The sequence below is a fragment of the Bidens hawaiensis genome, unplaced genomic scaffold (genome assembly GCF_021521415.1).
Source record: "Bidens hawaiensis isolate Kalapana, Puna unplaced genomic scaffold, B.hawaiensis_p1.1 tig00007737_1, whole genome shotgun sequence".
In the NCBI taxonomy this organism is placed as follows: Eukaryota; Viridiplantae; Streptophyta; class Magnoliopsida; order Asterales; family Asteraceae; genus Bidens; species Bidens hawaiensis.
The window spans coordinates 198,763-215,400 of NW_027491536.1; the positions used below are offsets into that span (position 1 = coordinate 198,763).

At 38.9% G+C, this 16,638-nt stretch overlaps 1 protein-coding gene across 1 annotated transcript in view; it reads left to right on the plus strand.

The window, feature by feature from the left end:
- The window catches only part of LOC143635846 (protein ENHANCED DOWNY MILDEW 2-like), a 38,176-nt gene extending 21,995 nt beyond the window's left edge, over nucleotides 1–16,181 (plus strand). Inside the window, exons 7-14 of the mRNA XM_077103577.1 lie at nucleotides 12,924–13,409; nucleotides 13,925–14,072; nucleotides 14,371–14,472; nucleotides 14,784–14,876; nucleotides 14,972–15,013; nucleotides 15,146–15,259; nucleotides 15,342–15,413; nucleotides 15,950–16,181. Of these exons, the coding sequence (XP_076959692.1) occupies nucleotides 12,924–13,409; nucleotides 13,925–14,072; nucleotides 14,371–14,472; nucleotides 14,784–14,876; nucleotides 14,972–15,013; nucleotides 15,146–15,259; nucleotides 15,342–15,413; nucleotides 15,950–16,072 (1,180 nt within the window). The 3' untranslated portion in view covers nucleotides 16,073–16,181. The remainder of the gene's footprint in view (nucleotides 1–12,923; nucleotides 13,410–13,924; nucleotides 14,073–14,370; nucleotides 14,473–14,783; nucleotides 14,877–14,971; nucleotides 15,014–15,145; nucleotides 15,260–15,341; nucleotides 15,414–15,949) is intronic.
- Nucleotides 16,182–16,638: the final 457 nt, after the last annotated feature.

Sequence of the window (16,638 nt, forward strand, 5' to 3'; positions counted from 1 at the left end):
ATCATTTATATACATATTTTTTTGGCCTTGATCAGTAGTAGTATGCATTATAAAGCTTTAAATTCTCACATACTATTTGCGTCTTATATCCAATCTCGAATCGTTCCTTGTCTGCTCTTGTTGTAACTGAATCGGTTCACTTATCATTTCTTGTCCAGTTGTCTGACTCATATGGAAATGTAAATTGATTTTTGTAATTCTAATGAATCTACTTTTTCCAAGCAAATACAATTTTATAACAAACAAATTGTGATTTTGTTTTCTTGTCTTGTTACAACGTGGTGCTTTGGTGCCTCAAGTTGTTGTTTGAAAGATCAAGTATGCTGCCAATTAAAGTGAATCATTAATTTTATGCTGATTTCTCTATGTTAACTTAATTACTTAATACTTACTATTGAAACAGGGCGATTTCATTTTGAGTTAGATGAGACATATTTATCAATCTTTATTCTGTGTTAAATTGTGTCAAGCTTTGATCAACCCTCTGATTAAGATGTGTGTCTATAATATGTTCTAGGTGTTAAAAGTGCTTTTCCGTTACTACTGAGAGAAGCATCAATGTCACACCCTCAAAATCCACTAACGGAGTTTTACCGTCAGAGGGTGTGAACTAACAAGATCGGAATCATTAGTTATAATCAAACCATAAAAACGTTTAAATGAAAATAAGTGCGGAAGCGTAAAACCATAGAAACCGATGTTGCGTCACGCAGGACGACTTAAAAACCCAATGATAACAGTTTAAAATAAGTTTACATAATTAAAAGTGTTTCAAGCAATGCATGATCCTAAACCGCGCGCCCGCCTCGGCTACCTGAGAATAACATACTAAAAGTGTCAACACAAGGTTGGTGAGTTCACAGTTTATATAAAATAAAGCGTTTAGCGTTTGCGTTCAGCGTTTTGCGTTACCAGATAGTGTTATGTCAATTATATATCTATAGGTAGCTAGCATATAAAACAAGTATCACTAAGTGTTCGACACCGAAGCTGACTGTTTATCATTTGCCTTGCCACCAGGTCTATCCCGACCATGGTATGTGTTTAGCCAAGATTACACCCACTCGACCTCCAGCCGAGTTTAGCGTTGGGCGGGGTTTGTCAAACCCAGTAGTACTACTCAACAATGACTCGCTATTATCCAATATTAAACGGTTCGATGTGAATGAAGGACTTTAGTTAACGCGTTTGCCACTTAGTCTTTACAAGTGATATATAATCTATATTAACAAAATCTTAAATGCGTTTTCGGAGTATGTTATCTCCCCCAAGTGAAAAGCGTTTAAAAAGTTTAAAAAGGGGAAAGTGAAACTCACTGTTTGCGAAGTATTCCCAAAATAATTCACCAAGATGCGCGTCACAGAAAAACTCTCTCTGGCGTTCTAAAACAATAAAGAGATTTTTCTAAGTGTCGGAATATTATCGAGTCTCTAGACCCGGCACATAATACCTATGCACACAACATGTTTCGTGTTTCGTTTGTGAATCGTGTGTGACTTTAACAAGTGTATTTGTGATACGTTACATGTGTAAGCAATTATTTACGTGTCATGTATTCATAATGAACATCACTAGCAATTACTCCCCGTAAGGGCAATTTGGTCAACACATAACAATTAACTAGCAATTATTCCCCACGAGGGCAATTTGGTCAAATCATGACAATCAATTAGCAATTATTCCCCGCAAGGGCATTTTGGTCAAAACACGACAATTAATTAGCAATCACGTTGTTTAATGCAACTTTCACAAACTCAGCAGCTAGTTTCTTAACGACAGAATTCTACTTGAAAAACTAGTCTATGCCACCGATCATAGCATCACAATTAATTTACCAAAAATCATCACAAAAGCATATATGTCTTAGGTTTCCAGAACATATTTTATTATATTTTTATTCCACATATGTTTCTCACAATGATCAAAACATTACAGCAAACTCATAACAGTCAAATTCATGCGCAACAGAATGTTATTTGAAATTCCCGTTAAACTAAAAATTCAACAAATGCAAGACCACTTGGGTTAGGTTCCTAACTCAATAGTCAACTTCCAGAAGTGAAACCAACCCAATTGGTCTCGTAGTTCATGAGATATAATATTTACAAAACAACCTAACAGCAGGTCTAACAGCTCAGCTTTGCACAACGTTTTTGTAAAATCATAAAAGTTAACTTTTACACGTCCAAAAATTGCAAATTTATATTATTTAGAAACTAGACTCAACCTAGTTTACTGTAGTATCAATAATCTCAACCAACTTTCACATTTACACTTCGTTACAGTCAATTAAACATCAATAACACAATCTGTCCAGAAACTGTTTGCATCCAAACTCAACATATTAACTATCTATGGACCATCATTCATTCATATAACACTCTAGACTCCATAATCACTATCCATGCACATCAATTACACATTACATACATGATTAGGGTTTTTGTTTGAACTCAAATCAAAGACACAAGAAATTAACATGTAACAATATCCATTCTAGTTATCATATCATCATCCAATCAACAACAATCATATGAACTACATACACACATAAAATCGGCCCCTAGGGTTTACAATTAACCCATTAAACATCAAAATTAAGTATAAAGGATGCATAGGATAGTCGTTTATATCTTCCTAGCACCTTAATCTTCAATCAAAAGCTTGAAATCTTGGTTGTATATGTGTGTATGAGTGGCGGCAGCCAAGGGAGCCAAGGGAGAGGAGTCCGATCGGGATTGTGTGAGGAGAGAAAAAGTTAGGGTTTAACATATTATAAATAATAATATGTTACACTTTGGCCCCTCCACTTCTAAGTATTATTTATCTAGCTTAAACTAACTTGTTTACATCTTGAGTTAGTGTTTATAACGATGTTATCACACAACACATAAGTCTAACACATAGTTATCACATAATTACTGTTTTGACGTTTTTCGTTTATTCACCAATTGTTTGCGTCAACTCGTTTGCGTTTCGGTGCAATTCCCGAAAGACTACACATGTAGTAAGTGTTAAGCGTCATTTAAACCCTAGTTTAAATGTAATGAGATGTGCGTTATAGATTCATTGATCTTAAGTTTGAATTGACGGAGTTGAGTTAACGGAGTTAACCTGAAATTGACGATTGTCACATCATTCCCATGTTAAAGAATTTTCGTCCCGAAAATTTGAGTCAAGTCGTGATGAGTGTCTGAAAAAGTAAGAAAAATTTTCAGTTTGTCATATCATCCCCTAGTAGAAAGAAATTTCGTCCCGAAATTTAATTCATACCTCCGGTGATTTCTGACGGTTTGCCGGGTTTCGCGGTTTTCTGTGTTTGGTCAGCCCTTCAAAAAGGTGAGGATACTTTTTCATCATTTGATCCTCGCGTTCCCACGTGAACTCCGGTCCACGTCACGAGTTTCAACGAACCTTAACGATTGGAATTTTGCTGTGCTTGAGTGTTTTGGTTTCCCAATCCAAAACTTCGACTGGTTCTTCAATGAAACGTAACTGTTCATCAACTTGCAGTTCCTCCAAAGGGACTACTTGGGTTTCATCGGATAAGCATTTCTTCAAATTGGATACATGGAATACATTGTGTACGCCACTGAGTTCCGTTGGTAGGTCCAGTCGGTACGCCACCGGACCAATGCGCTCAGTTATCCGGTAAGGACCAACGTATCGTGGGTTGAGTTTGTTTCGCTTCCCAAAGCGAACCACACCTTTCCAAGGTGAGACTTTGAGTAATACTTGGTCGTTCACTTGAAATTCGAGGGGTTTTCGGCGCTTGTCGGCGTAACTCTTTTGGCGATCTCGTGCTGCTGCCATGCGATTTCGGATTTGAACAATCTTTTCCGAAGTTTCGAGTACCAGTTCTGGACCAGTGATTTGGCTGTCACCCACCTCTGCCCAGCAGAGTGGTGATCGACACTTCCGTCCGTACAGCGCTTCAAACGGCGCTGCTTTAATACTTGCGTGGTAGCTGTTATTATGCGAAAACTCTACCAAAGGTAAGTGAGGTTCCCAACTTTTTCCGAAATCCAATACGCATGCACGCAACATATCCTCCAGGGTCTGAATAGTTCGTTCATTTTGCCCATCCGTCTGAGGATGGTATGCTGTGCTCATATCAAGACGGGTGCCTAGTGCGCTTTGCAGCGACTTCCAAAAGTGCGAAGTGAAACGAGAATCTCTATCAGAAATGATTGAGACAGGCACTCCGTGTCTAGACACCACTTCTTTCATGTAAACACGAGTCAGTCTTTCCATTTTGTCAGATTCCTTAATCGCTAAGAAGTGTGCAGACTTAGTCAACCGGTCAACGATCACCCAGATGGTATCGCATCCCGTCGGTGTATTAGGTAAACCCGTGATAAAATCCATTGAAATGTGTTCCCATTTCCACATTGGAAGTTCCGGTTGTTGTAGTAGGCCAGATGGTTTCTGGTATTCTACTTTGACTCTGGCACAAGTCAAGCATTTGCTCACGTAGGTGACAATGTCGGCTTTCATGTTCGGCCACCAGTAAAGTGCCTTTAAGTCATGGTACATTTTATCTGCGCCAGGGTGGATAGAATATCGGGACTTGTGGGCTTCGTCCATCACCAGAGTTCTCAACTCTCCGAACCGTGGAACCCAAATCCGGTTCTCAAAATATCGGACCCCGTCCGATCTGGTTTCAAGTTGCTTGTTCATGCCCCGCATGAGTTCCGATGGAAGATTATCATCTTTCAAAGCTTCGAGTTGCGCATCACGAATCTGGTCCGGGTAAGTTTGCATGAATCGTGAGTTGCAATGCTCGCACTCGTCTGGGTTTATCTGTTTCTTTTCCGCTGAGGGCATCGGCCACTACATTGGCCTTGCCAGGGTGGTATTTGATGGCACAATCATAATCCTTAAGCAGCTTGACCCAACGACGCTGTCGCATGTTCAGCTCCTTCTGATCGTAGATATGCTGGAGACTCTTGTGGTCGGTGTAAATGGTAAACTTGGTACCGTACAAGTAATGCCTCCATATCTTAAGGGCAAACACCACAGCTCCGAGTTCCAAGTCATGGGTCGTGTAGTTCTTCTCGTGAATCCGTAGTTGTCGAGTGGCATAAGCTATAACCTTCTCGAGTTGCATCAGCACACAACCGAGACCTTGTATCGATGCGTCACAGTGTACCTCAAAATTTTCCGTTCCCTCGGGGAGGGCTAGAATAGGGGCGCTACAGAGTTTGATTTTCAACAGTTGAAAAGCGGATTCTTGCGCGTCACCCCAATTGTACTTAGTACCCTTGTGAGTCAAAGCGGTGAGGGGTTGAGCAATCTTTGAAAATCCCTCGATGAAACGCCGGTAGTAGCCGGCCAGTCCTAGGAATTGCCGCACCTCAGTCGGAGTCTTAGGTGCTTCCCAGTTTTTGATGGCCTCTACCTTACCGGGATCGACATGGATACCATTCTCGTTGATCACATATCCTAAAAAGTGAACCTCGCGAAGCCAAAACTCACATTTCGAGAGTTTAGCATACAGTTGTTCCTTCTTCAATAATTCCAGAATTACCCTTAAGTGTTCTTCATGGTCAGCTTCGTCCTTGGAGTAGACGAGAATATCATCAATGAAAACAATCACAAACTTGTCGAGGTACGCCTTGCATACTCGATTCATGAGATCCATAAATACGGCTGGTGCGTTGGTTAGGCCAAAAGGCATAACCGAAAACTCGTAGTGACCATACCGTGTTCTGAAAGCCGTCTTTGAGATATCTTCTTCGCGCACTCTTAGCTGATGGTAACCAGATCGCAGATCGATCTTCGAGTAATAACTCGATCCTTGAAGCTGGTTAAACAAATCATCAATTCGAGGTAAAGGATAACGGTTCTTGACCGTCACCTTGTTCAACTCCCGGTAGTCGATGCACATGCGGAAAGTCCCGTCTTTCTTTCGGACAAATAAGACAGGGGCTCCCCATGGTGATGAGCTAGGTCGGATAAAACATTTATCCAACAAATCTTGCAACTGAGTGGACAACTCCTGAAGCTCCGCCGGTGCGAGCCGATACGGGGCTCGTGCTATGGGTGCTGCCACGGGTGTCAACTCGATTTGGAATTCGACTTGTCGTATAGGAGGGAGTCCAGGCAAATCCTCCGGGAAAACTTCCGGAAAATCTCGCACAATCGGTATATCTTCAATTCGCTTCTCCTCTGCGGGTTTCTCAACAATCTGCGCCAAAATTGCCGGATGACCCTTTCGTAGGTACTTCTGCGCCTTCATGAGGGTAATGACGCTGGTGGTCATGCCGCTTCTCTCACCTCGGATCGAAATGATCTCGCCGGAAGGGGTAGTAATGTGGACTATCTTGTCGTGACATATAATCTCCGCTCGGTTCTCGGATAACCAGTCCATGCCGACCACGACATCGAAACTACTAAGCGTAAAAGGAATAAGGTCGATATCAAAGACATGACCTGACAGTTTTAACTTACATCCCGCAAGTACATGAGTCGTTACTATAGTCTTACCGTCAGCTAATTCAACAGGAAACTTAGCATCTAACGGAGTTGGAGTTAAGTCTAAGAGTTGGCTAAAGGCTTTCGACACAAAACTCCTATCAGCTCCAGTGTCAAACAATACAGAAGCAAAACAATCGTTCACAGGGAACTTACCAGTTACCACGTACGGATCATTGCGGGCTTGACCCGACCCAATTACAAAAGCTCTTCCTTTGCCATTGCTCCCACCACTACTGCCACTTCCATTACCTCCATTGTTGTCGTTCTGTTTCAGCTTGGGACAATCTTTCCTGAAATGACCTTCCTGCCCACATTCGAAACATCCCTTCGTCGTCATAGGTGGTTTAGGAGCACCCTTTGCCGCAAGGTCTCCTCTACATTCCTTCGCCTTGTGACCCATCTTTCCGCATCTCTGACACTTGACACGGTCACACGAGCCAACATGATGATAGTTGCACCTATTGCACTTCGGATATTTCCCAGCATATCCGCTCGAACCCTGCCCGCTACCGTTGTTATTGTTGTTATGACTCTGATTGTTAAAGCTCCGAGTGAATTCGGGCTTACGGTAGTGTTGTTGCTGTGGGAGGTTCGAGGATGAGGATCTGGTGTTGTCAAACTTTCTATTTCCGCTGCTCGGGTTGCTGTTGCTGCTGTTGTCATTACTCGGGTTGTCACGGGCTTTAGCGGTTGAACCCCTAGGTGGTAGCGCACCTTGGGTCACTGCTTGATCCGTCAGTTTGTGAGCTAAACGGATCGCTTGTTGAATCGTGGCTGGTCTGGAAGACGTCACCATGCCCTGAATTTGCGGTGCTAACCCATCAAGATACATTTCAATCCTCTTACTCGGCGGATCCACCATCCGCGGACACATCACAGCTAACTCGTGAGAACGGGTAGTGTAAGCTTCGATTTCTGAACCCACCATCTTCAACGACCAAAATTCTGACTCCAACTTTGAAATCTCTTCTCTCGGACAGTACTCTTCTCGCATCATGTTTTTGAACTCCTCCCAGTTCATCGCGTTAGCCAGTTCCAATCCAAGGATCTGTACGTTCGAATTCCACCAAGTGAGGGCAGAATCCTCAAGTGTTCCAGCAGCGAATTTGACCCTACTGGCAGGGGGACAATTACACATCTCAAAGGTCGACTCGGCCTTCTCAGCCCAACGCAGGAAGCCTATAGCTCCCTCAGTGCCCTTAAATGTACTGGGCTTGCAGTCAAGGTAATTCTTGAAAGTACACGTTCCAGTTGGACCCCCAGCTTGATTCTGAACATGTGCGGCTAAAGCGGCCGCCGCATGGTCATTCAGCAGAGTTTGGAGTTCTGCTGCAGTCAAGTTGATGTTACCGCGTCCGTGTCCAGCGTTTCTTCCAGCCATTTCCTAGAATCACAGTATAAAATGTTAAACATGAATTTTTCTTTCATATACAACACACCATACATGTAATAAAAAGATAGGTAAGAAAGAAATAAGAAACAACATCACATCACAACCATATATTAATCTAATTAATAATTCATGATTAAAACCATTGTATTCGCTACAAAGTATTTCCGATCAATCCTTAAAATCATAGAAAATAATAGTTCGGATGGAGACAACCCCTCCATCTAGGTGTCATCATCACTAGATGTCATCATCTGAGGACACCTCTGAATGTGCCTCCTCCTCAGCCGGTTCTTCTTCAGGTTCTTCCTCGGGATCCTCCTCGGGATCCTCCTCAGGCTCCTCTTCGGGATCTGCCTCAGGCTCGGCCTCAGGCTCTGCCTCAAGTTCTGCCTCAGCTTCGGCTGCGTTCTGAGCAATTTGCATTTGTAACACATCGCAACGCTCTAGAGCTATCTCGGTTCAGGTCCTTGCTACTTGGAGTTGCTCTTGCAAGTCTATCATCTCGGCTTGCATCTTTCTCATAATCTTCATCTGTTGATCACTAGCCTCTTGCATTTCCTTCATTGCCACTGCCATGCGGGCAATTTCCTCCTTAGTCTCGGTTCCGTCTTTTAACAGTCCGGAAACGTTCACTCTTTATATAGCGCATGTAACCCAAATCACGCTCCAAACAAGAAACGACAGCTGCGAGAACTCGCTCTACAGGTTCGGTTATGGGTGGTAGGGTGTTGGGATAAGCAGGGTGGTTCGGGTGAGGTAACGGGGGAACTTGTTCGCGATAGACCATACGTCTGATCATATTAGGGTACCAATCCCAGCTAACTTCGTTTTCGTACATGCCTCCGGATAAGCGGTACCTCTTCGGTGTGGGAGCTTCGAGTTCCGAGACTACGCGGGGTGGCGATGCGGTAGGTAACTGCGGTTCCTTCCCGTGAGCATGAGTCATCGGATCAGATGATGATGAGGGTGGTGGCGTCGACATTCCTATAGGTAAGCCGTGTATGCGCGCGCGTATGAGTGAAAGAGGTAAAGAGATAAGATAACAAAGACTACACAAACATATGCAGTGCGTATCATTATAACTAATGGGTCGTCGCGGTTATATTCTAGTATGCATGCAGCTTCTAGTTCGCTATAACCAATGGCTCTGATACCAATCTGTCACACCCTCAAAATCCACTAACGGAGTTTTACCTTCAGAGGGTGTGAACTAACAGGATCGGAATCATTAGTTATAATCAAACCATAAAAACGTTTAAATGAAAATAAGTGCGGAAGCGTAAAACCATAGAAACCGATGTTGCGTCACGCAGGACGACTTAAAAACCCAATGATAACAGTTTAAAATAAGTTTGCATAATTAAAAGTGTTTCAAGCAATGCATGATCCTAAACCGCGCGCCCGCCTCGGCTACCTGAGAATAACATACTAAAAGTGTCAACACAAGGTTGGTGAGTTCACAGTTTATATAAAATAAAGCGTTTAGCGTTTGCGTTCAGCGTTTTGCGTTACCAGATAGTGTTATGTCAATTATATATCTATAGGTAGCTAGCCTATAAAACAAGTATCACTAAGTGTTCGACACCGAAGCTGACTGTTTATCATTTGCCTTGCCACCAGGTCTATCCCGACCATGGTATGTGTTTAGCCAAGATTACACCCACTCGACCTCCAGCCGAGTTTAGCGTTGGGCGGGGTTTGTCAAACCCAGTAGTACTACTCAACAATGACTCGCTATTATCCAATATTAAACGGTTCGATGTGAATGAAGGACTTTAGTTAACGCGTTTGCCACTTAGTCTTTACAAGTGATATATAATCTATATTAACAAAATCTTAAATGCGTTTTCGGAGTATGTTATCTCCCCCAAGTGAAAAGCGTTTAAAAAGTTTAAAAAGGGGAAAGTGAAACTCACTGTTTGCGAAGTATTCCCAAAATAATTCACCAAGATGCGCGTCACAGAAAAACTCTCCCTGGCGTTCTAAAACAATAAAGAGATTTTTCTAAGTGTCGGAATATTATCGAGTCTCTAGACCCGGCACATAATACCTATGCACACAACATGTTTCGTGTTTCGTTTGTGAATCGTGTGTGACTTTAACAAGTGTATTTGTGATACGTTACATGTGTAAGCAATTATTTACGTGTCATGTATTCATAATGAACATCACTAGCAATTACTCCCCGTAAGGGCAATTTGGTCAACACATAACAATTAACTAGCAATTATTCCCCACGAGGGCAATTTGGTCAAATCATGACAATCAATTAGCAATTATTCCCCGCAAGGGCATTTTGGTCAAAACACGACAATTAATTAGCAATCACGTTGTTTAATGCAACTTTCACAAACTCAGCAGCTAGTTTCTTAACGACAGAATTCTACTTGAAAAACTAGTCTATGCCACCGATCATAGCATCACAATTAATTTACCAAAAATCATCACAAAAGCATATATGTCTTAGGTTTCCAGAACATATTTTATTATATTTTTATTCCACATATGTTTCTCACAATGATCAAAACATTACAGCAAACTCATAACAGTCAAATTCATGCGCAACAGAATGTTATTTGAAATTCCCGTTAAACTAAAAATTCAACAAATGCAAGACCACTTGGGTTAGGTTCCTAACTCAATAGTCAACTTCCAGAAGTGAAACCAACCCAATTGGTCTCGTAGTTCATGGGATATAATATTTACAAAACAACCTAACAGCAGGTCTAACAGCTCAGCTTTGCACAACGTTTTTGTAAAATCATAAAAGTTAACTTTTACACGTCCAAAAATTGCAAATTTATATTATTTAGAAACTAGACTCAACCTAGTTTACTGTAGTATCAATAATCTCAACCAACTTTCACATTTACACTTCGTTACAGTCAATTAAACATCAATAACACAATCTGTCCAGAAACTGTTTGCATCCAAACTCAACATATTAACTATCTATGGACCATCATTCATTCATATAACACTCTAGACTCCATAATCACTATCCATGCACATCAATTACACATTACATACATGATTAGGGTTTTTGTTTGAACTCAAATCAAAGACACAAGAAATTAACATGTAACAATATCCATTCTAGTTATCATATCATCATCCAATCAACAACAATCATATGAACTACATACACACATAAAATCGGCCCCTAGGGTTTACAATTAACCCATTAAACATCAAAATTAAGTATAAAGGATGAATAGGATAGTCGTTTATACCTTCCTAGCACCTTAATCTTCAATCAAAAGCTTGAAATCTTGGTTGTATATGTGTGTATGAGTGGCGGCAGCCAAGGGAGCCAAGGGAGAGGAGTCCGATCGGGATTGTGTGAGGAGAGAAAAAGTTAGGGTTTAACATATTATAAATAATAATATGTTACACTTTGGCCCCTCCACTTCTAAGTATTATTTATCTAGCTTAAACTAACTTGTTTACATCTTGAGTTAGTGTTTATAACGATGCTATCACACAACACATAAGTCTAACACATAGTTATCACATAATCACTGTTTTGACGTTTTTCGTTTATTCACCAATTGTTTGCGTCAACTCGTTTGCGTTTCGGTGCAATTCCCGAAAGACTACACATGTAGTAAGTGTTAAGCGTCATTTAAACCCTAGTTTAAATGTAATGAGGTGTGCGTTATAGATTCAGTGATCTTAAGTTTGAATTGACAGAGTTGAGTTAACGGAGTTAACCTGAAATTGACGATCGTCACAGATGTTTGTTTAACGTCTAAAGAAATGGATGTTAGTTAACCACCATTGAGTTTGGATCATATTGTTTCGTTTTCTAAATTATTCTCTAAACCTCTTTTCTTTTTGCATTGATTATCTTTAGTCGTACCCTATCTGTATTCTTTGCAGGATTCATACAAATATCAGTGTGAGAATTGCCAGTATAGTCTACACCAGTGCGCTGTTTGTGGTGAACTAAGGGTGTTCTGATAAATCTTCAAATACAGAGGTATGCAATACTAGAGACGATTATGCCATTGTCTTTTTTGATGATCTTCAACAAATAATTTGTTTAATCTTAGCTTGAGAGTAGTTTAAGTCTTGATTTGTTATTGCTACAAATGCTCGTTGGAAACTATTATGTTACTTACCTGGATGGGTTTCTTTTTGGTTCATCAGTTTGATTTTTTTGTTTAAAAAATGTCACTTTTGTGATTCTCATATTCTTCTACAGTATAATGTTATTTACAAACCTACCATCACCTAAATTTAGTGACATTAGACTATTAGAGATTAAATTTTTTAATTTTACACTAAACAAAGTTGTTGTTTGGTATTGTTGTTCAGGTTTTTCGTTGTAGTTCTGCAAGCTGTGGTCACTTTTATCACCCAAAATGTGTAGCAAAGTTGCTCCAGAAAAATGATAAAACTGAGCAACAGACACTTAAAGAAAAGATTGCTGCCCTTCCTATGTCCAGCTCACAAATGTGCTGTCTGTAAGCAAACAGAAAATGAAAAGGTTAAAGACTTGCAATTCGCTATTTGCAGGCGATGCCCAAAATCGTACCACCGAAAATGTTTACCTAGGTATATTTTTATGTTTCATTCATACATTTTCTTCATCCAAAGTTACCATCATTTGTTACTTGTAATTAATTTTAATATTTTATTGTTCTTTCTGGAATTTTTGCAGAGAAATTAAGTTTGAAGATCAAATTGGCGACGACGACGATGATGACGTCAGGGCTTGGGATGGACTTTTGGCTAAATCCCGTGTATTGATATATTGCTTGTAAGTTTGTAATCTTCTAAGTAGAGGTGGTAGTTTTTACCTGTTTAGGTAAAATTTAAACAAATAGCTGAAAAGGAAATGAGTGAATAACTGAATATTGTGTCGAAAGTCACCAAGGTGTGGTATGTTGTTAAAAATATAAAACCTCCTAAAGCATCTAATTCAAGAAATTAAGTTATAATTGATTTTATTAGTGGTAAATTATAGCAGACACTGATTACTAATTATTTGCCCAACTTGCATGGACCACTATTTTTAATCAACATTTCTTCTGGGATTTGTCAGGGAGCATGAGATTGATCCGGACCTAGCCACTCCTGCAAGAACCATAAAATTTAGGAATATTCTAATTAGAAATACAGTGCAACTATCCAAGAAGAAACCTGCTGTCAAGGTGACAGGTGGTGATTCAGTAGACTCGCCAAAAAAGAAGTCTGTTTTGAAGTCACAACAAAGTGTTAAAAAATGTTCTGCTATCAAACCTGAAGGTTCTTCCAAAAAGAGAGCAGCAGTTTCATCTGGGTCAGAACCTTTGAAGAAAAAGAAATTAGCAGATGGCTCTAAGAGGAGCGTGCCAACTGAAGTCAAAAAGCCTAGCCTGAATGATGGTCAACCATCCCTATGGAGTAGATTGTTTGATTTTTTTAATGGGACAGAGTCAAAAAATGTGGAAAAGGATGAGACTTCTGTTGATGACAACAACAATCAAACTGTTGAAGCCAAACCTCAACAGACAGAAGTTTTACCTCTAGATGATGAGTCTAAACAGAGGTACTTTATTTGTTATGTTTTTTTTCTAGCCAGCAACATCAAAAGATCTTGCTAAACAGGAAATGGGTTGACCGGGTTAACAGGCAGAAAGTCACCATAAGCGTACTTTATATATAAACCCTCAAGATTTTAAGTTAAAGATATAAGCTATTATTTCAATAATCTAATTTTCATTCTCATGCTGACACTAAATATATATTTGGTGTCAATGCAATTCAGTTTGATAATTTTAACCTTTACGAATGATTATTTGCCTTTACCTAAGCATACTTTGATTAGGGTGGCAGTTAAGACATCATACACGTATAACCTACGTGTCCTGGTCTTGACTTGCGTAACCCACAATTTAAACGGGTCAAGCGAATTGGTGGTTGAAACTATATAGTTTTAAATTCTGTGTAAACGGATTGTTGAGGTGACCTCTTTTATTTACAATCTGATCTGAAAACAACATATTTAGTAAATGGGCCAGTTTACGACCCAGGCTGTTAAGACCTAACCATCATATCTTGCAGAATAATGGCATTAGTGAGAGAAGCTTCTTCTTCTGTTAAACTGGAAGAGGTAAAGAAGTACCATCAAGGGAAAGTGCCATCTACACATGCACATTCGTCAAGGGTGGATAAATTAATTAAATTATCCAAGGTGGAAGGCTCCGTTGAGGTATCTTTTCTTTTGACCTGTTTGTTTATAATTGAGTCAGTCATCATGGGTTATGTTATATCTAAAAATGGAAATGGACGGGCTGGAAGTCACTCTGAAAGTATTCAAACATATCAAATCTTTTATATGACTCTATTAAGAAAAGCTACATCATTATTTTGGTAACATTTTTTTAGTCATACTTACACATTAGCATTGTATATACAATACTAAAAATGAAATTAAGAGTTCGTGGGCCAGGCTTCATCTGTAAATGAATACCATGTCACTATGTACTGTAACCATGTTATTACTGCAGGCTATTAATGTGGCTTTGAAGAAGCTTGAAGAAGGATGCAGTGTTCAGGATGCAATGGCTGTTTGTGATCCTAGTGACATTGACCAGTTGATGAAATGGAAGGTAGACATGAATAGTGATCTTTCTCATTATTTTTAGTAAATTCTTTTGTTTTATATATTGTTTTATGATCTGATTAATAGCTAAATTTATCATAGATAGCTTTTTTCAGCAAGTATAAAGTAAATAGGGAGACTGAAGTACATTTCCATCTAGGACCAGTTTTATTCCTAGACAAAATGAGTGCCTGTAATTTTAAAATGAAATGTAATTAATGAATTTAAGTATCAACAGTCCAACACCTTAGCTTTGGACTGTTTATTGTCATAATGTGTCTGACTTATACTTTTTGTATTTTATTTTGTGACATGTAGGAGAAACTCAGAGTGTACCTTGCACCATTTCTGCATGGAAAGCGGTATACATCCTTCGGTCGTCATTTCACAAAAGTGGAGAAGCTGGAAAAGGTGACTGGTTATTGATCAGTTTACAACTAGTAATCAATAGCTCCTGCTACTTTCTATTGGCTAATCTATTTTATATGTGATTTTTGCGCGTGCAGATAGTTGATAAGCTTCACTGGTATATTGAAGATGGTGACACGGTAAGAAGTTGCCTAGAGAGTTATTAATTTCTTGATGTTACATGTCTTTTTTAAAAATATACCGATTCTGTATATGCTGTTTTTTTTTTTGAAATGGTCGTGATGCATTAGTTGTTACTTACCCTTTTACAGGTAGTTGACTTTTGCTGTGGGGCGAATGACTTCAGTTGCCTGATGAAGAAAAAACTTGATGAGACGGGAAAAAAGAAGTGCTCTTACAAAAATTTTGATATTACCCGACCAAAGGTAGAGTTAGATACTTCCTTCTATTAGATTTTTATATAGTTCACATAATATTCTCAATAATTATCTGAATGCGTTTTGGCAGAATGATTTCAACTTTGAGAAGAGGGATTGGATGAAAGTTTCCCCAAGGGAATTGCCCTCCGGGTCTCAATTGGTAAGATGATTGTTTACATGTGATACACTTGTTTCTTGGAACCGTTACCACTGTATATATGTATATATATATATATATATAGGGTTGGTATCATTTAAGAACTCTAAAAAAATTAAGAACTCTAAAATAATTAAGAACTCTTAGGAACTATTAACAACCAAACATTTTTTAAAGTTTTTTTTATATATTAACATTATTTAAGAGTAGTTTTATCATATTTTATATAAATTTTTTTTATTACATATATTAATCACAAGTTTTATGTATAAAGTTTATGTACTAACAAATTTACATATGTGTAAAAAAACATAGATATGTATAAAAACTACTTTTCAAAATTGTAATCGTAAATATAGATATAAAAAAAATGATAAAACTACACTTAAATAACACTACATACAAAAAAAAATTATAAAAAACGTTAGTTTCAAGAGTTCTTACAAGTTCTTAAATAATTTAAGAGTTCTGTAGTGATACTCATCCTATATATATATATTTTTTCACACGGTTGATGTTTGTTTCGTGTTTTTCTTGAGGTTATGGGACTAAACCCTCCTTTTGGAACAAAAGCTGCTCTTGCAAATAAGTTTATAGACCATGCTCTTAAATTTAAGCCTAAACTTATCGTTCTTATCGTTCCTCCAGAAACTGAAAGGTAGCTACCCCCATTTATCAATAAGATTGTGTTGATCAAATTGCCGATCGTAATCTGTGGGTTTTCCTTATGCAATTCTGTGTATTCTTGTTAACCAATATGTGCCAATATGTATGTATGTATATATGTGTGTGTGTGTGTGTACAAAACTACATATACATACATGCATACATACATGTTGGCACAGATTGGTTAATAAGAAATACACATAATTGCAAAAGGAAAACCCGGAGATTATGATCAGCAATTTGATGGACACAATTTTATTGATAAATGGGAAACTGAAATTACTAAATCGATTACAAAGTCATCAGTCTATTAGATAAACTCAACAAGACCCAATCCTAGTTAAACTCAAATGCCTAATAATTACATAAATGATAAATCAAACAACCCGTATAACAGAGATGTATCTGTATTATTTATTTGTGTATTTACTTACAAAATTTATTTGAGTTTTAGCTTCATGTTCCGCCAATGGGAAGTCGGGGTGTCGGTGGTTACCGACCACCCGAACCGGGGGGGTTTGCACCTGGTCCATACCACCCGTATCAACATTAGGTTGGCTCA